This window comes from Leucoraja erinacea, unplaced genomic scaffold (assembly GCF_028641065.1).
Source record: "Leucoraja erinacea ecotype New England unplaced genomic scaffold, Leri_hhj_1 Leri_113S, whole genome shotgun sequence".
Classification (NCBI taxonomy): Eukaryota; Metazoa; Chordata; class Chondrichthyes; order Rajiformes; family Rajidae; genus Leucoraja; species Leucoraja erinaceus.
The window spans coordinates 35,052-59,302 of NW_026575385.1; the positions used below are offsets into that span (position 1 = coordinate 35,052).

At 51.8% G+C, this 24,251-nt stretch overlaps 1 protein-coding gene across 1 annotated transcript in view; it reads left to right on the forward strand.

The window, feature by feature from the left end:
- Window positions 1-4,133: 4,133 nt before the first annotated feature.
- The window catches only part of LOC129715366 (polyamine-transporting ATPase 13A3-like), a 76,387-nt gene continuing 56,269 nt past the window's right edge, over window positions 4,134-24,251 (forward strand). The window contains exons 1-3 of the mRNA XM_055665239.1: window positions 4,134-4,263; window positions 19,903-19,987; window positions 23,862-23,955. Coding sequence (XP_055521214.1) covers window positions 23,905-23,955 — 51 coding nt within the window. The 5' untranslated portion in view covers window positions 4,134-4,263; window positions 19,903-19,987; window positions 23,862-23,904. The remainder of the gene's footprint in view (window positions 4,264-19,902; window positions 19,988-23,861; window positions 23,956-24,251) is intronic.

The window sequence follows — 24,251 nt, forward strand, 5'->3', positions numbered from 1 at the left end:
CCTTGACAACTGGAATACTCAAATTATTCTCCAGACTACCTAGACAATGCACTGCCTTCACCTCGCGAGACTACAGGAGGTACTCAGCGGGCCAGGCAGAATTTCTCAAGAACATAGATAAGAGACGTTTCATGTCGAGGCCCTTCTTCAGTCTGATAGCAGTGGGGCGGGTGGGGTGGGGGAGGGGGGGGTGAAGAGAGAAGAAAGCTGGAAGAGAGGAAAGGCAGGTGATCAGTGGAGATAGACACAAAGCGCTGGAGTAACTCAGCGTGTCAGGCAGCATAGAGTCATTGAGTGATACAGTGTGGAAACAGGCCCTTCGGCCCAACTTGCCCACACCGGCCAACATGCCCCATGTACACTCGTCCCACCTGCCTATGTGTGGTCCATATCCCACTAAACCTTCCCTATCTTGGTACCATATGGGGTTATAATTTATAATTTTACCGAAGCCAATTAACCTACAAACTTGTACGTCTTGGAGTGTGGGAGGAAACCCACGCAGGTCACGGGGAGAACGTACAAACTCCGTACAGACAGCACCCGTGGTCAGGATCGAACCCGGCTCTCTGGCGCTGTGAGGCAGCAGCTCTACCCGCCGCACCACCGTGGTGTCCGGGAAAGGGAATAGACTTGATGGGCCGAATGGCCCAGCTCTGCTCCCGGAACTAATGACCTTATTTACAGGGATTGGGGGGGGAGGGGGGGGCAGTGTGGTGACTGACAGGAGACCCTCGGTGGGCGGAGTCTGGTTGTGGAGGGCGGGGTCAGACTCCAGTGTGTCTCGGTGGGCGGGGCCATTTTCCAATGGGAGGGGTCATTGCCCGGTGGGCGGGGCCACCATGCCACTGTGGGAGGAGATTGAGGAAATTCAGAGTGTCTCCGAGGATCCTCCAGTGCTTCTACGCAGCGGCGGTGGAAAGCATCTTGTCCGGGAACATTACCATCTGGTTTGGGAATTGCTCTGCCAAGGACAAGAAGGCTCTGCAGAGAGTAGTGCGTTCGGCCGAACACACTATGGGAACTTCACTCGCCCCCCTGCAGGAACTATACATCAGGAGGTGCAACTCCAGAGCCAACAAAATCATGAGAGACCCCTTCCACCCCTGCAACGGACTATTCCAGCTGCTACGGTCAGGCAAACGCCTCCGTTGCCACGCGGTGAGAACGGAGAGGTTGAGAAGGAGTTTCTTCCCAGAGGCAATTCGGACTGTAAACGCCTATCTCACCAGGGACTAACTCTACTGAACGTTTTTCCTTCCATTATTTATTGTGTAAAAGAATATGTGTGTTATGATTGTGTTTATAGTTTGTTTGGTTGTTTGTCTTTTGCACAAAAGTCCGCGAGCATTGCCATTTTCATTTCACTGTGACAAATAAACTTGACTTGACTTGTCAATGCATGGCGGGGCCACCATGCCACTGTGGGCGGGGCCACCATGCCACTGTGGGCGGGGCCATCATGCCACTATGGGCGGGGCCACGGTGGACGGGGCAACCATGCCACTATATGGGATATAGTGGCATATTCAGGGAACGGGGGTTCCCCTCCTCCACTATAAATGAGGCTCGCACCAGGGTCTCTTCCATACCCCGCAACACTGCTCTCTCTCCCCATCCCCCCACTCGCAACAAGGGCCGAGTCCCCCTAGTCCTCACCTTTCACCCCACCAGCCGTCACATACAAAAAGTAATCCTCCGTCAGTTTCGCCACCTCCAACGTGACCCCACCACTTGCCACATCTTCCCATCTCCCCCCCATATCTGCCTTCTGCAAAGACCGCCCCCTCCATAACTCCCTTGTCAATTCTTCCCTTCCCTCTCGGTCCACCCCCTCCCCGGGCACTTTCCCTTGCAACCGCAAGAGATGCAACACTTGTCCCTTTACCTCCCCCCTCGACTCCGTTCAAGGACCCAAGCAATCGTTCCAGGTGCGACAGAGGTTTACCTGCATCTCTTCCAACCTCATCTATTGCGTCCGCTGCTCTAGATGTCAGCAGATCTATATCGGTGAGACCAAGCGGAGGTTGGGCGAATTCGTTTCGCCGAACACCTCCGCTCGGTCCGCAATAAACCAACCTCCCATTCCCACTCCGTCTCCGACCTCTCTGTCCTGGGTCTCCTCCATGGCCACAGCGAGCAGCACCGGAAATTGGAGGAACAGCACCTCATATTCCGTTTGGGGAGTCTGCATCCTGGGAGCATGAACATCGAATTCTCCCAATTTTGTTAGTCCTTGCTGTCTCCTCCCCTTCCTCAGCCCTCCTGCTGTCTCCTCCTATCCCCCAGCCTTCGGGCTCCTCCTCCTTTTCCCTTTCTTGTCCCCACCCACCCCCGCCCCCGATCAGTCTGAAGGAAGGTTTTGGCCCGAAACGTTGCCTATTTCCTTCGCTCCATAGATGCTGCTGCACCCGCTGAGTTTCTCCAGCTTTTTTGTGTAACCAACATTGCCACTATATGGGCGGGGTCACTACGCGGTGGGCGGGGCCATCATGCCACTGTGGGCTGGGCCACCATATGCCACTGTGTGCTGGGCCACCATATGCCACTGTGTGCTGGGCCACCATATGCCACTGTGTGCTGGGCCACCATATGCCACTGTGGGCTGGGCCACCATATGCCACTGTGTGCTGGGCCACCATATGCCACTGTGTGCTGGGCCACCATGCCACTGTGGGCGGGGCCACCATATGCCACTGTGGGCTGGGCCACCATATGCCACTGTGGGCTGGGCCACCATATGCCACTGTGGGCTGGGCCACCATATGCCACTGTGGGCTGGGCCACCATATGCCACTGTGGGCGGGGCCACCATATGCCACTGTGTGCTGGGCCACCATATGCCACTGTGGGCTGGGCCACCATATGCCACTGTGGGCTGGGCCACCATATGCCACTGTGTGCTGGGCCACCATATGCCACTGTGTGCTGGGCCACCATATGCCACTGTGGGCTGGGCCACCATATGCCACTGTGCCACCATGCTGGGCCACCATATGCCACTGTGGGCTGGGCCACCATATGCCACTGTGTGCTGGGCCACCATATGCCACTGTGGGCTGGGCCACCATATGCCACTGTGTGCTGGGCCACCATGCCACTGTGGGCGGGGCCATCATATAGGAGCAGGGAGGTTCTACTGCAGTTGTATAGGGTCTTGGTGAGACCACACCTGGAGTATTGCGTACAATTTTGGTCTCCAAATCTGAGGAAGGACATTATTGCCATAGAGGGAGTGCAGAGAAGGTTCACCAGACTGATTCCTGGGATGTCAGGACTGTCTTATGAAGAAAGACTGGATAGACTTGGTTTATACTCTCTAGAGTTTAGGAGATTGAGAGGGGATCTTATAGAAACTTACAAAATTCTTAAGGGGTTGGACAGGCTAGATGCAGGAAGATTGTTCCCGATGTTGGGGAAGTCCAGGACAAGTGGGTCACAGCTTAAGGATAAGGGGGAAATCCTTTAAAACAGAGATGAGGAGAACTTTTTTCACACAGAGAGTGGTGAATCTCTGGAACTCTCTGCCACAGAGGGTAGTCGAGGCCAGGTCATTGGCTATATTTTAAGAGGGAGTTAGATGTGGCCCTTGTGGCTAAGGGGATCAGGGGGTATGGAGAGAAGGCAGGGATGGGATACTGAGTTGGATGATCAGCCATGATCATATTGAATGGCGGTGCAGGCTCGAAGGGCCGAATGGCCTCTACTCTTCCACCTAATTTCTATGTTTCTATGCCACTGTGGGCGGGGCCACCATGCCACTGTAGGCGGGGTCACTACCCGGAGGGCGGGGCCACCATGCCACTGTGGGCGGAGTCACTACCCGGTGGGCGGGGCCACGTCCCGGTGATTGGCAGCGCCGGTGGGCGGGGCAACCATGCCACTATGTGGGCGGAGTCACTACCCGGTGGGCGGGGCCACGTCCCGGTGATTGGCAGCGCCGCTGGGCGGGACGGCGCGCGGTGCCTGTTGTCCGCTGAGTGTCGGCGCCGGCGGCAGTTGGTTGCAGCGGCGGCGGGAGAGAGAGAGCGGTGTAGGCCGGAGACGGAGAGACAGACATACTGTGTGTGGATAGATAGATATATATAGAGAGAGAAGGACAGAGAGAGAGAGAGAGATAAAAAAAGGCGAAGAGGAGAAGAGAAGCGAGGAGAGGAGAAGGAGAGGAGAGGAGTCCGGGGCCTGAGGCTGAGGAAATCCGCCGTCGCCGCCGTCGCCGCAGTGTGGAGCCGTCAATGCCATGTGATGTGGCGCTTCGTCGAGGTGAGGTTTCCATCGACATCTCTCCCCCATCCCATCGCACCCCCATCCTCACTATCCTCCTGCACCCCCCCCCCCTCATCATCCTCTTCCCTGATCGCCATCTCTCTCCCCTCGTCCCCATCCCTCTTCTCCCCATCGCCTCACTTTTCTCCTCCTCTCCCCTCCCCCCTCCCATCTCTCTCTCCTCCTCTCCCCATCCTCTTCCTATCTCCCCTCTCATCCTCCCCTCTCCCCCATTCTCTCCCCTAGTCTCCATCCTCCTCCCCCCCCATCGTCCTCCCATCTCCTCTCTCCCCAACCTCTTCTCCCCTCTCCCCTCTCCCTATCCTCCTCTCCTCTCTCCTCTCCCCATCCTCTTCATCTCTCTCCTCTCCCTCCCCTCTCCCACATTCTCTCCCCTAGTCCCTATCGCACCCCAGTATTCACTATCCTCCTCTTTCCCCCCTCATCCTCTTCCCTGATCGCCATCTCTCTCTCCCCCCCCCTCCTCTCCCTCCTCCCCCTTCTCCTCCTCTTCTCCTCCTCTCCTCCTCCTCCTCCACCTCTTCTCCATCTCTCCTCTCCCCATCCTCTTCTCCCCTAGTCTCCATCCTCCTCCCCCCCCATCGTCCTCCCCAGTCCTCTCCTCTCTCCTCCCTCTCCTTCTTCTCCCTCCTCTCCTCCCTCTCCCTCTCCCCAACCCCTTCTTCCTCCCCTCGCCATTCCCTTCTCTTCTCCCCTCTCCTCTCTCCTCTCCTCCTCTCCCCATCCTCTTCATATCTCCCCTCTCATCCTCCTCCCCTCTCCCACATTCTCCCTCCCCTATCCCCCATCGCACCCCAGTATTCACTATCCTCCCTCTTCATCCCTCATCCTCTTTCCCTGATCGCCATCTCCTCTCTCCTCCTCCCCATCCTCTTCCTCCCCTAGTCTCCCTCCTCTCCTCCCCCCATCGTCCTCACATCTCCTCTCTCTCCCCAACCTCTTCTCTCGCTCTCTCCTCTCTCCTCTCTCCTCTCCCCATCCTCTTCATCTCTCCCCTCTCATCCTCCCCTCTCCCACATTCTCTCCCCTAGTCCCCATCGCACCCCAGTATTCACTATCCTCCTCTTCATCCCTCATCCTCTTCCCTGATCGCCATCTCTCTCCCCCTCCTCTCCATCCTCCTCCCCCCATTCCCCTCCCTCTTCTCCTCTCTCCCCAACCTCCTCTCCTCTCTCCTCTCTCCTCTCTCCCCTCTCCCTCTCTCCTCTCCTCCTCTCCCCTCTCTCCCCTCTCCCCCTCTCCCCTCTCCCTCTTCCCCTCTCCCCATCCTCTTCATCTCTCTCTCTCTCATCCTCCCCTCTCCCTTCTCCTCTCCCTTCTCCTCTCCCTTCTCCTCTCCCTTCTCCTCTCCTTCTCCCTCCCTTCTCCTCCTCTCCCTTCTCCTCTCCCTTCTCCTCTCCCTTCTCCTCTCTCCCTTCTCCTCTCCCCTTCTCCTCTCCCCTTCTCCTCTTTCCCTTCTCTCTCTCCCTCTCCTCTCCCTTCTCCTCCTCCCTTTCTCCTCTCTCTCTTCTCTCTCTTCCCTCCTCTCTTCTCCTCCCTCCTCTCTCCTCTCTCCATCCTCTTCTCTCCTCTCTCCCTCTCTCCTCCTCCTGCCCCTCCCTCCCTCTCCCTCTAGTCCTCCATCCTCCTCCTCCCATCGTCCTCCCCTCTCCCCTCTCCTCTCTCCTCCTCTCCCTCTCCCCCCCTCTTCCCCTCCCCTCTTCTCCTCCTCCTCTCCTCCTCTCCCCTCCTCGTCTCTCTCCCTTCTCCTCCCCTCCTCTTCTCCTCCTCTCCCTTCTCCTCCTCTTCCTCCTCTTCTCCTCTCCCCTCCCTCTCCTTCTCCTCTCCTCCTCTTCTCCTCTCCCTTCTCCTCCCCTCCTCTTCTCCTCTCCTCCCTTCTCCTCCCCTTCTCTTCTCCTCCCTCCTCTTCCTCTCCTCCCCCTCCTCTTCTCCTCTCCCCTTCTCTCTCCTCCCTCCTCCTCTTCTCTCCTCCTCCCTTCTCCCTCCTCCCTCCTCTTCTCCTCTCCCTTTCTCCTCCCCTCCCCTCCTCTTCTCCTCTCCTCTCTTCTCCTCCTCTCTCCTCTCCTCTTTCCTCCTCCTCCCCTCCTCCTCCCCTCTCCCTCCCTTCCTCCCTCCCCTTCTCCTCTTCTCCCCTCCTCCCCTCCTCTCCCTCTCCTCCTCCTCCTCTTCCTCCTCCTCCTCTCCCTCCCCTCCTCTCCTCTTCCCTCCCTCTCCTCCCTCCTCCCCTCTCATCCCCCTCCTCTCCCCCCTTCCCCTCTCCCCTCTCCTCTCCCCCCCCCCCTCCCCCTCCTCCCCTCCTCCCCCTCCCTCCCCATCCTCCCCCTCTCCTCCCCCTTCTCTCCAACATTCCCCTGGTCCCCATTGCACCCCAGTACTCACTATCCTCCTCTTCCCTCCCCATCCTCTCCCCTGATCGCCATCCTCTCTCCTCTCCCCCCCCCCCCCCCCCCTCCCCAGTACTCGTCCTTCCTCCCCCACCTCTGTCCCTGTCCCCAATCTCAATTCCTTCTCCCTTCATATGACCACCCTTGCAGTAGTGCGATGTGTGTCTGTTAACATCAAGCACCAGTCACTGTCCCTTGCATGGATTGAGTGAGATGGATAGTATTTTTGTTTAAGAAGGAACTGCAGATGCTGGATAAATCGAAGGTAGACCAAAATGCTGGAGAAACTCAGTGGGTGAGGCAGCATCAATGGAGCGAAGGAATAGATGGACTATTTCCTTCGCTCGATAGATGCTGCCTCACCCGCTGAGTTTCTCAAGCATTTTTATCTACCTTGGATAGTATTTTTTGTGGGGTTTTTTTTACATAAGAACCTGTTCTTGGACTATAGTTCTGGGAATGAATGGGGGCCGGTGAAATAGCACTTCTCGCTGCAATCCCTTTTCCCTGACACACTGCATTTATTGGCATGTGAAGTTACCAACGCTTTAACTCTACACAAATGTTTGCAATGTTTAAACCAAACATGCAAAGTGAAACGGGTCTTCCGTACCTGCTAAATGCACTAAATATCCTTTTATCTGTGCCCTGCGGATGGCTCGATTGCACTCCTGTAAAGCTGGATAGCACGCAAACACAAACTTTTTTCTTGCACACGTGAAAATAATAAGCTAAATGTGCCAACCCGCCTGTTGTTTCACTCATCTTTTTAATTGTGTTAATCTCACGGGACTGGAGTTATGGAACTAATTTTGGAGGGGGAAAATGCGGAGAATTCCTCTCAGGATGTGAATGAGCGTGAATGAAATGAGTCCAAAAAAGGAGAAGTGACCCCCTTAAAGCTTACTATATGCCGTCTGGCCAGGGTCTGACTGAACATGACACATCAGCAGTGCGGGTTCATGATTCATCGGATTGAAATTTTAATCTTATTAGTTGGACGGATTTGATCTGCAACTTATAATAAGAGGCAAAGTGGCGCAGCTTGTAGAGCTGCTGCCTCACAGTGCCAGAGACCCGGGTCCGATCCTAACCTCGGGTGCGGTTTGTATGTGTGTGGAGTTTGCGTTTCCTCCCACATCCTAATAGACGTGCAAGGTCGGCAAAAGGGATTGGGTGGAGACTAGGGAGAGAGTGATTTGAAAGAAAGTGGGAGGGAAGTCGTGAGATTGAGAGGATTCGTAAGATCTTGAGGGTGAACAGACAGGGTGAGTGCACGGAGTCTTTTACCCTGAGTTGAACCAGGAGACAGGTGGAAGGTAAGGGGGGAAAGATTTAATGGCCACCTGAGGGACAAACTCTTCAAACAGAGGGTGGTGGGTGTGTGGGACAAGCTGCCAGAGGAGGTAGATGAGGCAGGTACAATGACAACTTTAAAAAGGAAGAAAGTGCCCATTGGGACCGGCAGCACCCCCGGAGAACATGGTTCGGTGATGTTTGGGGTCAGAACCCTTCTTCAGACTGTCATTCAATGCTAGACACAAACTGCTGGAGTAACTCAGCAGGACAGGCAGCATCTCTGGAAGAGAAGGAGTGGATGACGTTTCGGGTCGAGACCCTTTAGACTGACACCAGATGCTGCCTGACTCGCTGAGTTACTCCACCACTTTGTGTCTTTTATTTTGTAAACCGTCATCTGCAGTTCCTTGTTTTGACATTTGAAAGACGTGGGTGGATAGAAAAGGTTTTGAGTGATCTGGGCCAAACACGAGCAGATGGGATATCATGAGCACTAGCTCATCATTGCAGAAGAAAAACTTGATGTCTTGTAGTAGGGTGGCACAGTTGCGCAGTTGATGTAGCCACTGCCCCACAGCGCCAGAGACCCATGTTCGATCCTGACCTCGGGCGCTATTTGTGTGAAGTTTGCATGTTCACCCTGTGACTATGTGGGTTTCCTCCGGGTGCTCTGGTTTCCTACCACTTCCCAAAAATTTGTGAGTTTGCCAACTTGTCCACACCGGCCAACATGCCCCATCTACACTATTCCCACCTACCTTCAGTTAATTGGCCTCTATAAATTTCCCCGAGTGTGTAGGGTAGACACAAAAGACTGGGGTAACTCAGTAGGACAGGCAGCATCTCTGGAGAGAAGGAATGGGTGACGTTTCAGGTCGAGACACTTCCCTCTTCTGAAGGGTCTTCTTCAGAAGAAGGGTCTCGACCCGAAACGATACCCATTCCTTCTCACCAGAGATGCTGCCTGTCCTGCTGAATAACCCCAGCTTTTTGTGTCGATCTTCGGATTAAACCAGCATCTGCAGTTCCTTCCTACATACCTAGTGTGTAGAGAATGAATAGGAAAATGGGATAACATAGAACTTGTGTGCAGGTGGTCGGCTTGGTGGGTTGAAGGGCCTGTTTCCATGATGATTCTCGAAACTAAACTAAACGATGCAGTGGCAGACTCTCAGTTCTAGTCACCCAGGTTCGATATTGACCTGAGATCCTGTCTGAGTGGCGTTTGCGCGTTCTCCCTGTGACTGTGTGGGTTACCCCCGCCCCCTCCCGGTGGAAATACGAGAGAATGCAGATGCTGGAATTTTGAGCAAAACACAAAGTGCTGGAGGAACTCCGTGGGTCATGCAGCATCTATGGAGGGAATGCACAGACAATGTTTCGGGATGGGATGCCTCTTCTCTCCCCAGGTGCTCCATGTCTCAAAGATGCGTGGGTCAGTAGGTTAATTGTCCCATCTACACAAGTGTGGTAGAATCTAGGGATCTGGCGATAATGTGGAGAAATCTTTATTTTAATTGGATCAGTGCAAATAAGTGATTAATTGTCAACGTGGACTCGATGGGCTGAAGGGCCTGTATAACTCTGCACTAAATTCACACTTAGTCAAGTATACAGGCTCCAGCTTTACCAGGTGTGGGCCTGTGGGGAGAAGAGCTCATAGTGTCATACAGCGTGGAAACAGGCCCTTCGGCCCATCACGACCTTTCTGCCCTTTTTGACCATCTACACCAACCCCATTTGCCCACTTAGAGCCTTGCTCAATGGAAACAGGTCCTTCAGGCCAACTCATCCATGCTGACCAATGCCCCATCAAAGCGAGTCTTATTTGCCCATGTTTGGCCCATATCCCTCTAAACCTCGGGCAGCCACGGTGGCGCAGCGGTAGAGTTGCTGCCTTACAGCGCTTGCAGCGCCGGAGACCCGGGTTTGATCCCGACTATGGGTGCTGTCTGTCCGGAGTTTGTACATTCTCCCCGTGACCTGTGTGGGTTTTCTCCGAGATCTTCGGTTTCCTCCCACATACCAAAGAAGTACAGGTATGTAGGTTAATTGGCTTGGCGCGGCGTGTTAATGTGCGGGGCAGGGCAAACTCAGTGGGCTGAAGGGCCTGTTTCTGCGCTGTATCACTAAAACAGTGGTGGATTAACTCAGCGGGTCAAGCAGCATCTCTGGAGAAAATGGATAGGTGACATTTCAGTTCGAGACCCTTCTCAGACCCATCCCTGGTCAGATTTGGTTTGACGTTTCCGTCAGGACATCATGAGACCCAGAAGGGTCTTCTGAAGAAAGGCCCCAGCCATCAACGTCACCTAGCCATGTTCTCCTAAGATGCTGCCTGACCTGCTGAGTTGCACCAGCACCTTTTGCCCTGATGTGTATTAACCAGCATTTGCAGTTCTGTGTTTCTACATTCCCTCTAAATCTTTCCTATCCATGTACCTGTCCAAGTGTCCTTTAAATGCTGCCATAGTATGTACCTCAACTACCTCTTCTGACAGCTTGTTCCATATTCATCTCACCTTCTGTGAATAAGCTGCCATTCGGGTTCCCATTAAACCTTTCCATTCATTTTGGGGATGCGTTCAAGGAACGCACCCATCGCCACCGGTCCCTGTGTCGGCAGTAACATCTCAGCCAACTGAGAACGTTACGTCCACCACGGGCTGCAAGTGATTAAAGAAATTAGCAGAGCTTGCACGCGCGCTCACACGCACACAGTCGGGCACAAAGGAAGCTTTGGGTCAGAGGACTGATAAAATGGCAGTGTGTTTCCAAGGAAGTGAATACAGGAAGGGGCTATTTTCTATGGCCATTATTGTGGAGCAGGGTTGGCCACCATGGTCATTGTCTAGCCATCTCCTGCAATTGTGCTGTGGCGTATGTCTGTGCGCTGTCCGAAGGCTTTCAGACTCACTTGGACGGGGGGGCCAAGACCGAGCAGACGTCTGTCCTCCTACCTCCGAAAGATTAGAGTGAGCTGAGCAGGTGTGTTGCCGTAATTCCATCGGCTGACGTGAGTTTGCTCCAATTACCTATCTTGTCTCTCTCCCTTTGTTGACTTGCCTCTGCTGTCGTGTGCTGACTTGCACACGACATACCACGCCTGCTGGTGCCAAAGTGCAGGGGACGGCGTGGCTGTCCCATTCATCGCGAGTGTTGTGTTCTGCTTTGGTCGCCCTGTTATAGGAAAGGGTGCAGAGAAGATTTACGATGATGTTGCCGGAACACGAGGGCCTGAGCTGTAGGGAAAGGTTGAGCAGGTGAGGGCTTTATTCCTTGGAGAGCAGGAGGATGAGGCGTAATCTTGTAGAGATGTACAAGATCGTGAGAGGAATAGAGAGGGTAAATGCACAATCAAGTGTCAGAGGACATAGATTTAAGGTGTGTGGGGTGGGGGAGGTGGGGGGGGGAATATTTAATAGGAACAAGAGGGGCAGCCTTTTTACAGAAAGGGTGGTAGGTATATGCAATGAGCTGCTGGAGTAGGTACTTGAGGCAGGTAATACCACAACGTTTATGAAATTTGTGTATGACTATGAATAGGTGATATATCTATGGAAGGATGGGCACCATATCTGAGGAAGGGTGTGCAGGCTCTGGAGAGGGTCCAGCGGAGGTTTATAAGAATGATCCTGGGAAGGTGTAGAGTAGAAGGAGCGTTTGTCGGCACTTGGCCTGTACTCGCTGGAGTTTTGAAGAATGAAACGGAATACAGAATGGTGAAAGGCTTGGATAGAGTGGATGTGGAGAGTGTGTTTCCACTAGTGGGAGAGTCTAGGACTAGAGGTCATAGCATCAGAATTAAAGGACGTTCTTTTAGGAAGGAGATGAGGAGAAATTTCTTTAGTCGGAGGGTGGTGATTCTGTGGCATTCTTTTCCACAGACGGCTGTAGAGCAGGGGTTCCCAACCTGGCAACTTTAATAGCACATAACAATGTTATTTCACATATTTATGAACAACTAATGATGAACAGATACCGGTATACCAGAACCAAACACAGTCAGTCAATGAGAAATAACATGTACAAATCCAGAATCAACAAATTTACCCCCTGGGTAGGCGAAATGTACCCCCTGAGGGTAAATTTACCCGAGGTTGGGAACCTTTGCTGCAGAGGCAGTCAGTAGATACTTTTAAGTCAGAGATAGATAGATTTTTGATTAGGTGTCCGAGGTTATGGGGAGAAGGCAGGAGAATGGGGTTAGGAGGGAGAGATAGATCAGCCATGATTAAATGGCGAGGTAGACTTGATGGGCCGAATAGCCTAAATCTACTCCTATCACTTATGGCCAACGGCATTACGGGTCGGGACCCTTCTTCATACTGCCTGTGGTTGTGGAGGGGAGGGTGGAGAAAACTGGCAGAGAGGGGAGGTTAACGCCTGGTGAGTGATAGGTGGATACAGGCAATGGGGAATTTCGGTAGGCAGACGGTTGGACAAAGCTCAGAGATGAAAAGACAAGGAGCATTCGACCAGCTTCTGAAAAAGGGTGTCGACCCAAAATGCCATCCACGCATTTTTTCCAGAGATGCTGCCTGACATTAGGGACTAGTGTAGACGGGGCACGTTGGTCAGTGTGGGCAAGATGGGCCGAAGGGCCTGTTTCCAAGCTGTGTGGCTCTATGCAGATGAAGACATTCCTAACGCAAGAGCATAATGTTGCCAGGATTAGAGGGTTCAGAGGGAGGTTACACAGACTTGGAAAGTCATAAAGTGCTAGACTGACTCAGCGGGTCCGGCAGCATCCCTGGAGAACATGGATAGATGACGTTTCGGGGTGTGGATCCTTCTTCACAATTGGATTGTTTTCTCCAGAAGGCTGGAGATTAAGGAGAGATCTGATAGAAGTGTATAAAACATGAGAGACAAAGATAGGGTAGACATCTTTTTCCCGGGATGGAAATATCAAATACTAGAGGGCATAGCTTTAAGGTGAGAACGAAAAATGTAAAGAAAATGTGTGGGGTAAGTTTGTTTTTTTTACACTGTATGCCTGTAACTGCCACCCGTGGTTAAGTGGTGGTGGTGGAGGCAGATACAATAGTGGCATTTAAGAGACTTTTTGATGGATACGGAGGAATGAGAATTATGTGTGGCAGATAACACATCGGTCTTGGCATCATAGATAGACACAAAAAGCTGGAGTAACTCAGCGGGTCAGGCAGCATCTCTGGAGAAAAAGAATAGGTGACATTTCAGGTCAAGACCCTTCTTCAGACTGAGAGTCTGGGGAGAGGGAGATGAAAGATATGAAAAGGTACATAGAACAAATGAATGAAAAATATGCAAAAGGACGAATTAAAGCCAGCAATGATGATCAAGGAAAGGCAGAGCTCACAATGGTCCATTGTTGGCTGTGGACCGGGTGATAACGTATGTTCATTAGGTCATAAGTGATAGGACGGAATTAGGTCATTCGGCCCAACACGTCTACTCCGCCATTCAATCATGGTTAATCTATCTTCCCCTCTTAACCCCATTCTCCTGCGTTCTCCCCATAAACCCCAACACTCGTACTAATCAAGAATCCATATATCTCAGCCTTAAAAATATCCATTGACTTGGCCTCCATGGCCCTCTGTGGCAATGTATCCCACATTCACCACCCTCAAACTAAATAAATGTCTCCTCATCTCCTTCCTAAAGGAACGTCCTTTTATTCTGAGGCTGTGACCTCTGGTCCTAGTCTCTCCCACTAGCGGAAACATCCTCTCCACATCCATTCTATCCAGTCCTTTCAAACGGCGAAACTCAGCAAGACGACATCATCTTGGCATCATGTTTAACACAGACATTATGGGCCAAAGGCCTGTTCCTCTGCTATATTCTACGTTTATTCTATCCAGTTCTATATTCAGTACGTGGTGGCAAGGTTGAGCAGTGGTAGAGTTGCTGCCTTGCAGCGCCAGACACCCGGGTTCGATCGTGACTGCAGGCGCTGTCTGTACGGAGTTTGTACGTTCTCCCCGTGACTTGCGTGGGCTTTCTCTGAGGTCCTCGGTTTCCTCCCACATTCCAAAGATGTGCAGGTTTGTAGGTTAATTGGCTTGGTATAAATGTAGAATTGTGCCCCTAGTGTGTGTCGGATAGTGTCAGTGTGCGGGGATCGCTGGTCGGCGCGGACTCGGTGGGCCTGTTTCCGCGCTGTATCTCTAAACTAAACTAAGTACCTTTCACAGCCTTGGTGCAGGTTCTCTGCACTGCAGGAATACTGAACGACATGTTCCCTGAAAACGGCAAAATAACTAGATTATACCTTTGGCGCCATTGGTAAATATTTATCAGGAGAACTCTTTTATCATTAGGTTGGTGTAAACACTCACGGGGTCTGCAGTACTTCCAAGTGTGGCAGTGGGCAGTTTTAAATTCACGTGACTGGACCCAGGGTCAATGTCTCGCCAGAGATACAGCACAGTTCTGCTTTTATTCTGTTGGGAGTTTTGGCTGGCAGTTAGCTGTCAAATGGAGGCACGATAGCGCAGCTGGCAGAGCTGCTGCCTTGCAGTGCCAGAGTCCGACCTCGGGTGCTGTCTGTACGGAATTGTACGTTCTCCCTGTGACTTTGTGGGTTTTCTCTGGGTGATCTCACACTCCAAACACTAACAGGTTTGGAGGTTAATTGGCTTGGTATAATTGTAAAGTGTCTAGTGTGTGGGGTAATGCTAGCGTAAGGGGTGATCGCTGGTCGGTGCGGACTTGGTGGGCCAAAGAGCCTGTGCCTTATGGGTTTCCTCCCACATTGCAATATCGAGCGAAGGCTATATGTATGTAGTGATGTATGCATTTAATCCATGAACTACTGTTGTATAACATTAGTACCTCTACCAATGTTAAGCACTTTGGCCAACGAGAGTTGTTTTTTAAATGTGCTATAGAAATAAAAGTGACTTGACTTGACTTGACTTGACTTACAAAGCCACGGGGGTTTAATTTCTTCAGTAACTTGCTTCTGGTGTGTAGGGAGTGGATGTGAAAGTGGGATAACATCGAACTAGTGTGAATGGGTGATCAATAGAGGGCGTGAATTCGATGTGCAGAAAGACTGCATCTATAAACCAAAGTAATCCTGCCTCGGGTGAGAGGGTTGCATGGGGACCTGGTGTGCGATGGCGTACCTCTGTCCTGCCCTTTCCTCTCTGGCCCCCTTGTGCTCCTTCAACGCTCCTTTAAACTAAAAGGGAATAAAAACCCACTCCTATGTCCTGGAGAAACAGGTTCAATCGGAGGCGGTACGGTGGTAGAGTCGCTGCCTTGCAGAGCCAGAGAAACCGGGTTCAATCCTGACTACGGGTTCTGCCTGTTCTGAGTTTGTACGTTCTCCCTGTAACCGCGTGGGCTTTCTGCGGGTTATGCGGTTTCCTCCCATACTTCATAGACGTGCAGATTTGTAGGTTAATTGGGTTTGGTAAAATCCTAGTGTGTAGGATAATGTTAGTATGCGGGGTGATCGCTGGTTGGCGTGTACTCGATGGTCCAGCGTTGTTCTCGAAAGACTAAAGTAAAGACGGGTCCCGACCCGAAACGTCACCTATACCATTTTCTCCAGAGGTGCTGCCTGACCTGCTGAGTTACTTCAGCACTGTGTCCTCTTATGTCCTGTCCCTATTGTCAGTATCAAGGGATTCTAAGATATACCTCTGATGCAGCCCCTCTACTTTCAAGAGTATTGTTTTCCTTTAATGTAGCCAATAAATAGCAATTAAAATCCTAGTGGAATGAAGATCCTTATTGTCTCAGCTGCTCCACAGTCTATCAATTCATTATGAATGTGGGGCTTGCCCTATGTAGATTGGCTGCCCGTTCTCTTACATTGCAGCTAAGGCTACACTTCCAAAGAACTTTAGTGATTCTGGGACGTTCTAGAAGTGTCCTGAGTCCGTCCTGTTCCGTGACGGTGCTCAGGGTGATGAGGCAATGAAGAGAAAAGCTGGGTGGGTCCGATGCCCAAACCGTGCCCAATGTTACCGGGTCTCAAGACCAGGAGAGTGTGGGGCAATCTTGAGAATGTGGGGAGAATACGGATTTAAATATGCCTTGCATCTAGCAGCACAGGGGTTAAGAGGGGTTGAGATGGGCAAAGCCAGAGACAATGTGCTGGAGTCACTCAGAGGGTCAGGCAACATCTCTGGAGAACAATCTTAGGGGAAGGATAGGCGATGTTTCGGGTCAGGACCCTTCTTCAGAAGGAAGAAGATAAAAAGGTCCCCAATCGGAAATGTCACCTAAGGTAGACAAAAATGCTGGAGAAACTCAGTGGGTGCAGCAGCATCTATGGAGCGAATGAAATAGGCCTATTTCCTTCGTTCCATAGATGCTGCTGCACCCGCTGAGTTTCTTCAGCATTTTTGTCTACCTTCGATTTTCCAGCATCTGCAGTTCCTTCTTAAACACGGAAACGTCACCTATCCGTGTTCTCCATTGATGTTGCCTGACCCGCTGAGTTACTCCAGTGTTGTGTGTCTATCTTTGGGGAAGAGTTGAGCTGTGGGATTGGGGGAGGGATGAGAACCAGACGTGAGCAGTTGGGTGTGGTGGAACTGGGAGAGCAGTGAAACAAAAAGGATCTTGGTGTCGTGGGTGGGTCTAATCTGGAGTTTCCTCAGCTGACGTCGTACATTGTTGAACGTCTTGAAGCAAGCGATGACCCCGGCACCCTTTGCCCGCCCAAGCTCGATGAGGCAGTCTGAATGTCTCCACACGCGACTTACCACCATCTAGGTTCATAATTCCCCCTGTCCATCGCCTAATTCCAAGCACAGCCGGTGAAATTGCTGCCGGTGTTTGCACTCATTCCCAAGAAATGAGGCACCTTTGCAGTTATGAATGAGTCTCACCCCCTCTCCTCCCCTCTCCCATCAGGCTTGTATTCACTGGAGTTTTGCGTACAGTTAACTGCGTACAGTTTTGGTCTCCAAATCTGAGGAAGGACATTATTGCCATAGAGGGAGTGCAGAGACGGTTCACCAGACTGATTCCTGGGATGTCAGGACTGTCTTATGAAGAAAGACAGGATAGACTTGGTTTATACTCTCTAGAATTTAGGAGATTGAGAGGGGATCTTATAGAAACTTACACAATTCTTAAGGGGTTGGACAGGCTAGATGCAGGAAGATTGTTCCCGATGTTGGGGAAGTCCAGGACAAGGGGGTCACAGCTTAAGGGGAAATCCATTAAAACCGAGATGAGAAAAACTTTTTCACGCAGAGAGTGGTGAATCTCTGGAACTCTCTGCCACAGAGGGTAGTTGAGGCCAGTTCATTGGCTATATTTAAGAGGGAGTTAGATGTGGCCCTTGTGGCTAAGGGGATCAGAGGGTATGGAGAGAAGGCAGGTACAGGATACTGAGTTGGATGATCAGCCATGATCATATTTGAATGGCGGTGCAGGCTCGAAGGGCCGAATGGCCTACTCCTGCACTTAATTTCTATGTTTCTATGTTTAGAAGGATGAGGGGAGATCTTATAGAAACATATATTTATAAAAGGACTGGACGAGCTAGATGCAGGAAAAATGTTCCCAATGTTGGGCAAGTCCAGAACCAGGGGCTATAGTCATAGAATAAAGGGGAGGCCATTTAAGACTGAGGTGAAAAAAAACATTTTCACTCGGGGTTGTGAATTTGTGGAATTCCCTGCCACAGAGGGCAGTGGAGGCCAAATTACTGGATGGATTTAAGAGAGAGTTAGATAGAACTCTAGGGACTAGTGGAATCAAGGGATATGGGGAGAAGGCAGGCACGGGTTATTGATTGGGGACGATCGCAATGAATGGTGGTGCTGGCTCGAAGGGCCGAATGGCCTCCTCCTGCACCTATTTTCTATGTTTCTAGGTATAGAAGTTTGAAAACGCACACCTCCAGATTCAGGGACAGTTTCTTCCCAGCTGTCATCAGGCAACTGAATCATCCTCTCACCGACTAGAGTGTGGTCCTGACTTGCCATCTACTTCACTGGAGACCTTTGACTGTCTTTAATCAAGAGTTTAATCACGTGCGCACGCACACACACACACACACACACACACACACACACACACACACACACACACACACACACACACACACATGCACACAGACACAGACACAGACGCACACATAATTTTCAGCTAGTGTGAATGTGTAGGTTGGTATATCAAAGGGATTTTTGCCACGGCAAGATGGCCAACTTTTTACAGGTTAAATGTTTGGAGTTAATCTTTAATATGGAGAAATTGACATATTCCTTGAGAGTCGAGGGGAATTCATTTGAGAAGATCTGGGAAAAATGGACCGTTTATTTGAGCCATGACACCTAATTAGATAAATGCCGAGCTAGATATGGGAAGATTGCGTTATATAGAACTAGATGGTATGTTTATATGAATATTGAATTATCTCCAGATGACGAATCAATTATTCACGTACTGCATAAATACGTGGTACTCCACCTGCAACTGTTCGGACAGGAAGGCTCTGCAGAGGGTAGTGAGGGGAGCAGAGAGGATCATTGGCGTCTCCCTACCCTCGGTACAAGAACTGTTTCAGAGCCGCTGTCTGAAGAAAGCACAGAGAATTGCTAAGGACAAACTGCACCCCCTCCACGTACACCTGGATCTCCTGCCATCAGGCAAGAGATATCGTAGTCATCAAAGCCGAAAATGTTACTACGAGGCTGCTAAAAACAGCATCCTCCCCACAGGCTGTGAGGCTGCTAAACAGTCACTCTGCACCCACAGTCACTTGACTTGACTCTGCGGCTGGCACGGACACTTTAATACTGGCACTGGCCACTCAAATCAGCGGCCCCGGACATTTTTTATGATTGGTTTATTGAATTTTAACATTGTGTTTTTTTACCTGCTTTTAACTATTTATACTGTTCCATCAGGGACTGGATTGTTTTTAGTGTTATTATGTGTGAAGTGTTTAAATTTCATGTGCGATGCTCCGCTATTCACTGGGAAACGTCTTTTCATTTTGCACTGTAACAACTGTTGCTTGCAAGATGACAATAAAGGTTGATTGATTGATTGATTGATTAATGTTTTTTCTTTTTTTAATTTGGTAATTGAACCACACGGTCTTATTCCAATTTTTTTATTTATTTACTTCTTTTTTCCCTCTATCTACTTATTTTTTTATTTTGATTGCTGTTTTTCTTACTTTGTTTTATTTATGGTGATGGTGTTGCACTGTTTTGTATATAAAGATTTAAGTGGAAAAAAAAAAATGTTTGGCGTGGGTCGACCGAGCAGGTACACCGCACAAACTGGCCTTCATCATGGAAGCAGCTACAGCTTTGCTGACTTTGGCTTTTAGGGAAAGGGCTGTCTTCTGCAGGCAGTTCGTGGAGTGCCCGGGGCACCTGCTTGCAGGCAGTAAGTGCAGCACAAGAACAGGCCATTCTGCCCACTGTGTGTTCCAAATATGATAGAAACATAGAAATTAGGTGCAGGAGTAGGCCATTCGGCCCTTCGAGCCTGCACCGCCATTCAATATGATCATGGCTGATCATCCAACTCGGTATCCCGTACCTGCCTTCTCTCCATACCCTCTGATCCCCTTAGCCACAAGGCCACATCTAACTCCCTCTTAAATATAGCCAATGAACTGTGGCCTCGACTACCCTCTGCGGCAGAGAGTTCCAGAGATTCACCACTCTCTGTGTGAAAAAAGTTCTTCTCATCTCAGTTTTTAAAGGATTCCCTCCCCCTTATCCTTAAGCTGTGACCCCTTGTCCTGGACTTCCCCAACATCGGGAGCAATCTTCCTGCATCTAGCCTGTCCAACCCCTTAAGAATTTTGTAAGTTTCTATAAGATCCCCTCTCAATCTCCTAAATTCTAGAGAGTGATGCCAAGTTAATCACCTCTGCCTGGATTTGTAAATCCACCTCCCATTTATGGAGACGTTTTTTATTAACGATCATATTTCTTTGCATCTTCCACAGGCAGCCTTCCAAACAAGCCCCCGGGACAGGGTCTGGGACATACAGTGGCAGCATTTCAGCTGACATAGAGACCGGAACCAAAGGGGTAAGTCCAATGGGACAATACGTCCTCTAGTTTTCCAGCACTTTTATACTCCCTTTTCAAGGATTTCTCCAAGTTCTGGATTAACTCTGATGGTAAACAGTAACGGGCTCACTGTTCTATCAGAGAATTGATCTGTGCGAAGAACCAACTGAACTATCCTCTCGCTAACTGGAGAGCCGTCCATCCTGAGCTACCAACTACCCTATTGGAAGCCCTCAGACCAGCTTTAATCTGATTTTTCTGGACTTTATACAATACAATACCGTTTATTGTCATTTGAACCTGAAATGAAGTTCAAACAAAATTTGGTTTCTGCAGTCATCCAACAAGAAAAATACCAAGACACACAACTAACACAATCACCCATCACAGTGAATCTCCTCCTCACTGTGATGGAAGGCAAAGTCATTGTCTCTCCCCTGTTTTCCATTCTTCTCCCGATGTTAAAGCCCCCGGCGGGCGATGGCAAGCCCCGGGCGATGTAAGGCCCTGCTCCGGGTCTTGATGTTGGAGATGGTGGGCGATGGCAAGTCGCGTGGCTGTTAAAGCCGCTCCGGGCAATGTAAGGCCCCACTCCAGGTCGTTTTCAACCCCCCAATTCGGGCGGGAGAAGTTGCTGTTGCGGGAGCTCCGAACTAAATGCACTTTCTTGCACTAAATGTTATCCACTTCATCCTGTATCTGAACACTGTGGACGGCTTCATTGCAATCAAGTATAGTCTTCCCGCTCACTGGAGAGGAGACAAACAAAAATCCTTTCACTGTCCCTCGTGTTCATAAATTATAGGAGCAGAATTAGGTCACTCGGCCCATCAAGTCTACTCAGCCATGCAATCATGGTTGATCTATCTTTCCCTCTCGATCCCATTCTCCTGCCTTCTCCCCATAACACCTGACACCCGTACTAATCAAGAAATTGTCTCTCCCCCCCCCTCTCTCTTTCTCTCCCCCCTCTCTTTCTCTCCCCCCTCTCTCCCTCCTCCTCTCCCCCTCTCTCTCTTTCTCCCCCTCTCTCTTTCTCTCCCCCCCTCTCTCTCTTCTCTCCCCCCCTCTCTTTCTCTCCCCCCCCTTTCTCTCCCCCCCCCTCTTTCTCTCTCCCCCCCCCCCCGCTTTCTCTCCCCCCCCTCTTTCTCTCCCCCCGCTTTCTCTCCCCCCTCTTCTCTCCCCCCCCCTCTTTCTCTCCCCCCCCCTCTTTCCTCTCCCCCCCCTCTTCTCTCCCCCCCTCTTCTCTCCCTCCCCCCTCTTTCTCTCTCCCCCCTCTTTCTCCTCCCCCCTCTCTTTCTCCCCCCCCCTCTTCTCTCCCCCCCTCTTTCTCCCCCCCCTCTTTCTCTCCCCCCCCCTCTTTCTCTCCCCCCCCTCTTTCTCCCCCCCCTCTTTCCCCCCCCTCTTTCTCCCCCCCCCTCTTTCTCCCCCCCCTCTTTTCTCCCCCCTCCCCCCCTCTTTCTCTCCCCCCCCCTCTTTCCTCTCCCCCCCTCTTTCTTCCTCCCCCCCCCCTCTTTCTCTTCCCCCCCCTCTTTTCTCCTTTCTCTTTCCCCCTCCCCCCCCCCCCTCTTTCTCTCCCCCCCTCTTTCCCCCTCCTTTCTCTTCTCTCCCCCCCTCTTTCTCTCCCCCCCCTCTCTCTCTCCCCCCCCCTCTTTCTCTCCCCCCTCTTTCTCTCCCCCCCCCCTCTTTCTCCCCCCCTCTTTCTCTCCCCCCCCTCTTTCTCTCCCCCCCCCTCTTTTCTCCCCCCCCCTCTTTTCTCCCCCCCCTCTTTTTCTCCCCCCCCCTCTCTTTCTCTCCCCCCCTCTTTCTCTCCCCCCCCCGCTTCCTCCTCCCCCCCCTCTTTCTCTCCCCCCCCCTCTTTTCTCTCCCCCCCTCCCTTTCTCTCCCCCCCTCTTGCTCTCCCCCCCCTCTTCTCTCTCCCCCCCCTCTTTCTCTCCCCCCTCTTTCTCTCCCCCCCCCCCTCTTTCTCTCTCGTTTCCTCCCCCCCCTCTTTCTCTCCCCCCCCCTCTCTTGCTCTCCCCCCCCTCTTTCTCTCCCCCCCTCCTCTCCCCCCCTCTTTCTCCTTCCCCCCCCTCTTTCTCTCTCCCCCCCCCTCCTCTTTCGCTCTCCCCCCCCCCTCTTTCTCTCCCCCCCCCCTCTTTCTCTCCCCCCCTCTTTCTCTCCCCCCCCCCTCTCTCCCCCCCCTCTTCCCTCTCCTCCTCTCTCTCTCCCCACTTCTCCCTCCTCTCTCCCCCCCTCTCTTTCTCTCCCCCCCCCTCTTTTCTCTCCCCCCCCCTTTCTCGCCCCCCTCCCCCCCCCTCTCTCTCTCCCCCCCCTCTCTCTCTGTCTATCTCTGTTTCTGTCACTGTCTCTCGTTGCTTCTCTTTCTGTGTTTCTCTGTCTCTCTAGCTCTCTCTATCTGTCTCTCTATCTGTCTCTCTCACTGCCTCTCTCACTTTCTCTCTCTCTCCCTCCCCCTTTCTCTCTCACATTCTCTGTCTCTATCTCTCTCCCCCCCTCTTTCTCTCTCTGCCCCCCCTCTTTCTCTCTCCCCCCCCCTCTTTCTCTCTCTCCCCCCCCCCCTCTTTCTCTCTCCCCCTCCTCTCTTTCTCTCTCTCCCCCCCCCTTTCTCTCTTTCTCTCCTCCCCCCCCCTCTCTTTCCCTTCCCCCCCCCCCTCTCTCGTTCCTCTCTACCCTCCTCCCCCCCCCCCCCCCTCTTTCTTTCACATTCTCTCTCGTGCAGCCTCTCAGCAGGAATTTTCTCCCCAGGCCTTCCCAGCGTGGTCTGTGGCTTTTCACGGTGTGATTAACATTCCAGCGCACAAATGCGGTTCACCATTTGATTTAACCGTGGCGATCAGTTCGTCCCAGAGCCTAGGGTGCTGATTAGTTGTGAGTTTGGTTTCGAGATGCATAATACAAACAGGCCTCTGAGTCCGCACCGACCAGCGTTCCCCATGCGTTAGTTAGCTCTGTCCTACACACACCAAGGATAAATTTACATTTACACCAAGCCAATTAACCTATAAACCTGCACGCCTTTGGAGTGTGGGAGGAAACCGAAGATCTCGGAGAAAACCCACTCAGGTCACGGGGTGAACATACAAGCTCAGTACGAACGAGCACCCAGAGTCGGGATCGAACCCGGGACAATGGTGCTGTGAGGCCGCAGCTCTGCCGCCCAATGTAAACGCTAATTAGAGAGGAGACTCAGCCACAGGGAAAACAAACCCCACCAGCCATTCAGCAAATTACTCAGCACGGTAACAGGCCCTTCAGCCCAACCCGCCCATACCGACCTAGAGGCCCCATCTAGACTAGTCCCATTTGCCCACATTTGGCCCATATCCCTCTAAACCTTTCCTATGTTTACAAGAATGATCCCAGGAAGGAGTGGGTTAACACATGATGAGCGTTTGACGGCACTAGGCCCGTACTCGCTGGAGTTTGGAAGAATGAGGGGGAACCTCATTGAAACTTACAGAATAGTGAATGGCTTGGATAGAGTGGATGTGGAGAGGATGTGGAGAGGATGGAGAACAATGCATTTCGTTGTCCACTAGTGGGAGAATGTTTCCACTAGTGGGAGAGTCTAGGACCAGAGGTCATAGCATCAGAATTAAAGGACGTTCTTTTAGGAAGGAGATGAGGAAAAAAATATTTAGTCAGAGGGTGGTGAATCTGTGGGATTCTTTGCCACAGACGGCTGTGGAGGCCACAAGTCAGTGGATATTTTTACGGCAGAGATAGATAGATTCTTGATTAGTGCGGGTGTCGGGGGTTATGGGGAGAAGGCAGGGGAATGGAGTTAGGAGGGAGAGAGAGATCAGCCATGATTGAATGGCGGAGTAGAAACGTGACGGGCCGAATGGCCTAATTCTGCTCCCATCACTCATGACCTTTGTCGCTGCAGGGCTGCACAGGTGGGGACGTAGAGTGGTGAGGCAGAGGGACAAATGGAGAGAACGGAGCGGAGGTACCTCAACGCGGAGAGCGAGGATGAGATGGTGAGTCCTTGCTCCCCCCCCCCCCCTCCATGACTACCCCCCCGTCCGTGTGGAAAAGAGCTGGGGATGGGAGTAATCCATGTGGGAACCGGGGCTGAGGGAGCACGAGGTGGCTGGGGTGACCACCTCTGGTGAGGGTGCAGGGAGATTGGGAGAGAAGGGTTGTGGGCATGGTGGGAAAGGTAGGGAGAGGGGACAGGTGGGTCTGGAGATGGAATTTGGGAAGGGGTGGGGTGGTGAAGATGGATGGGGTTGTTGGAGTGATGAGGTGGGTTTGAGGAGGAGACGTTGTGGGG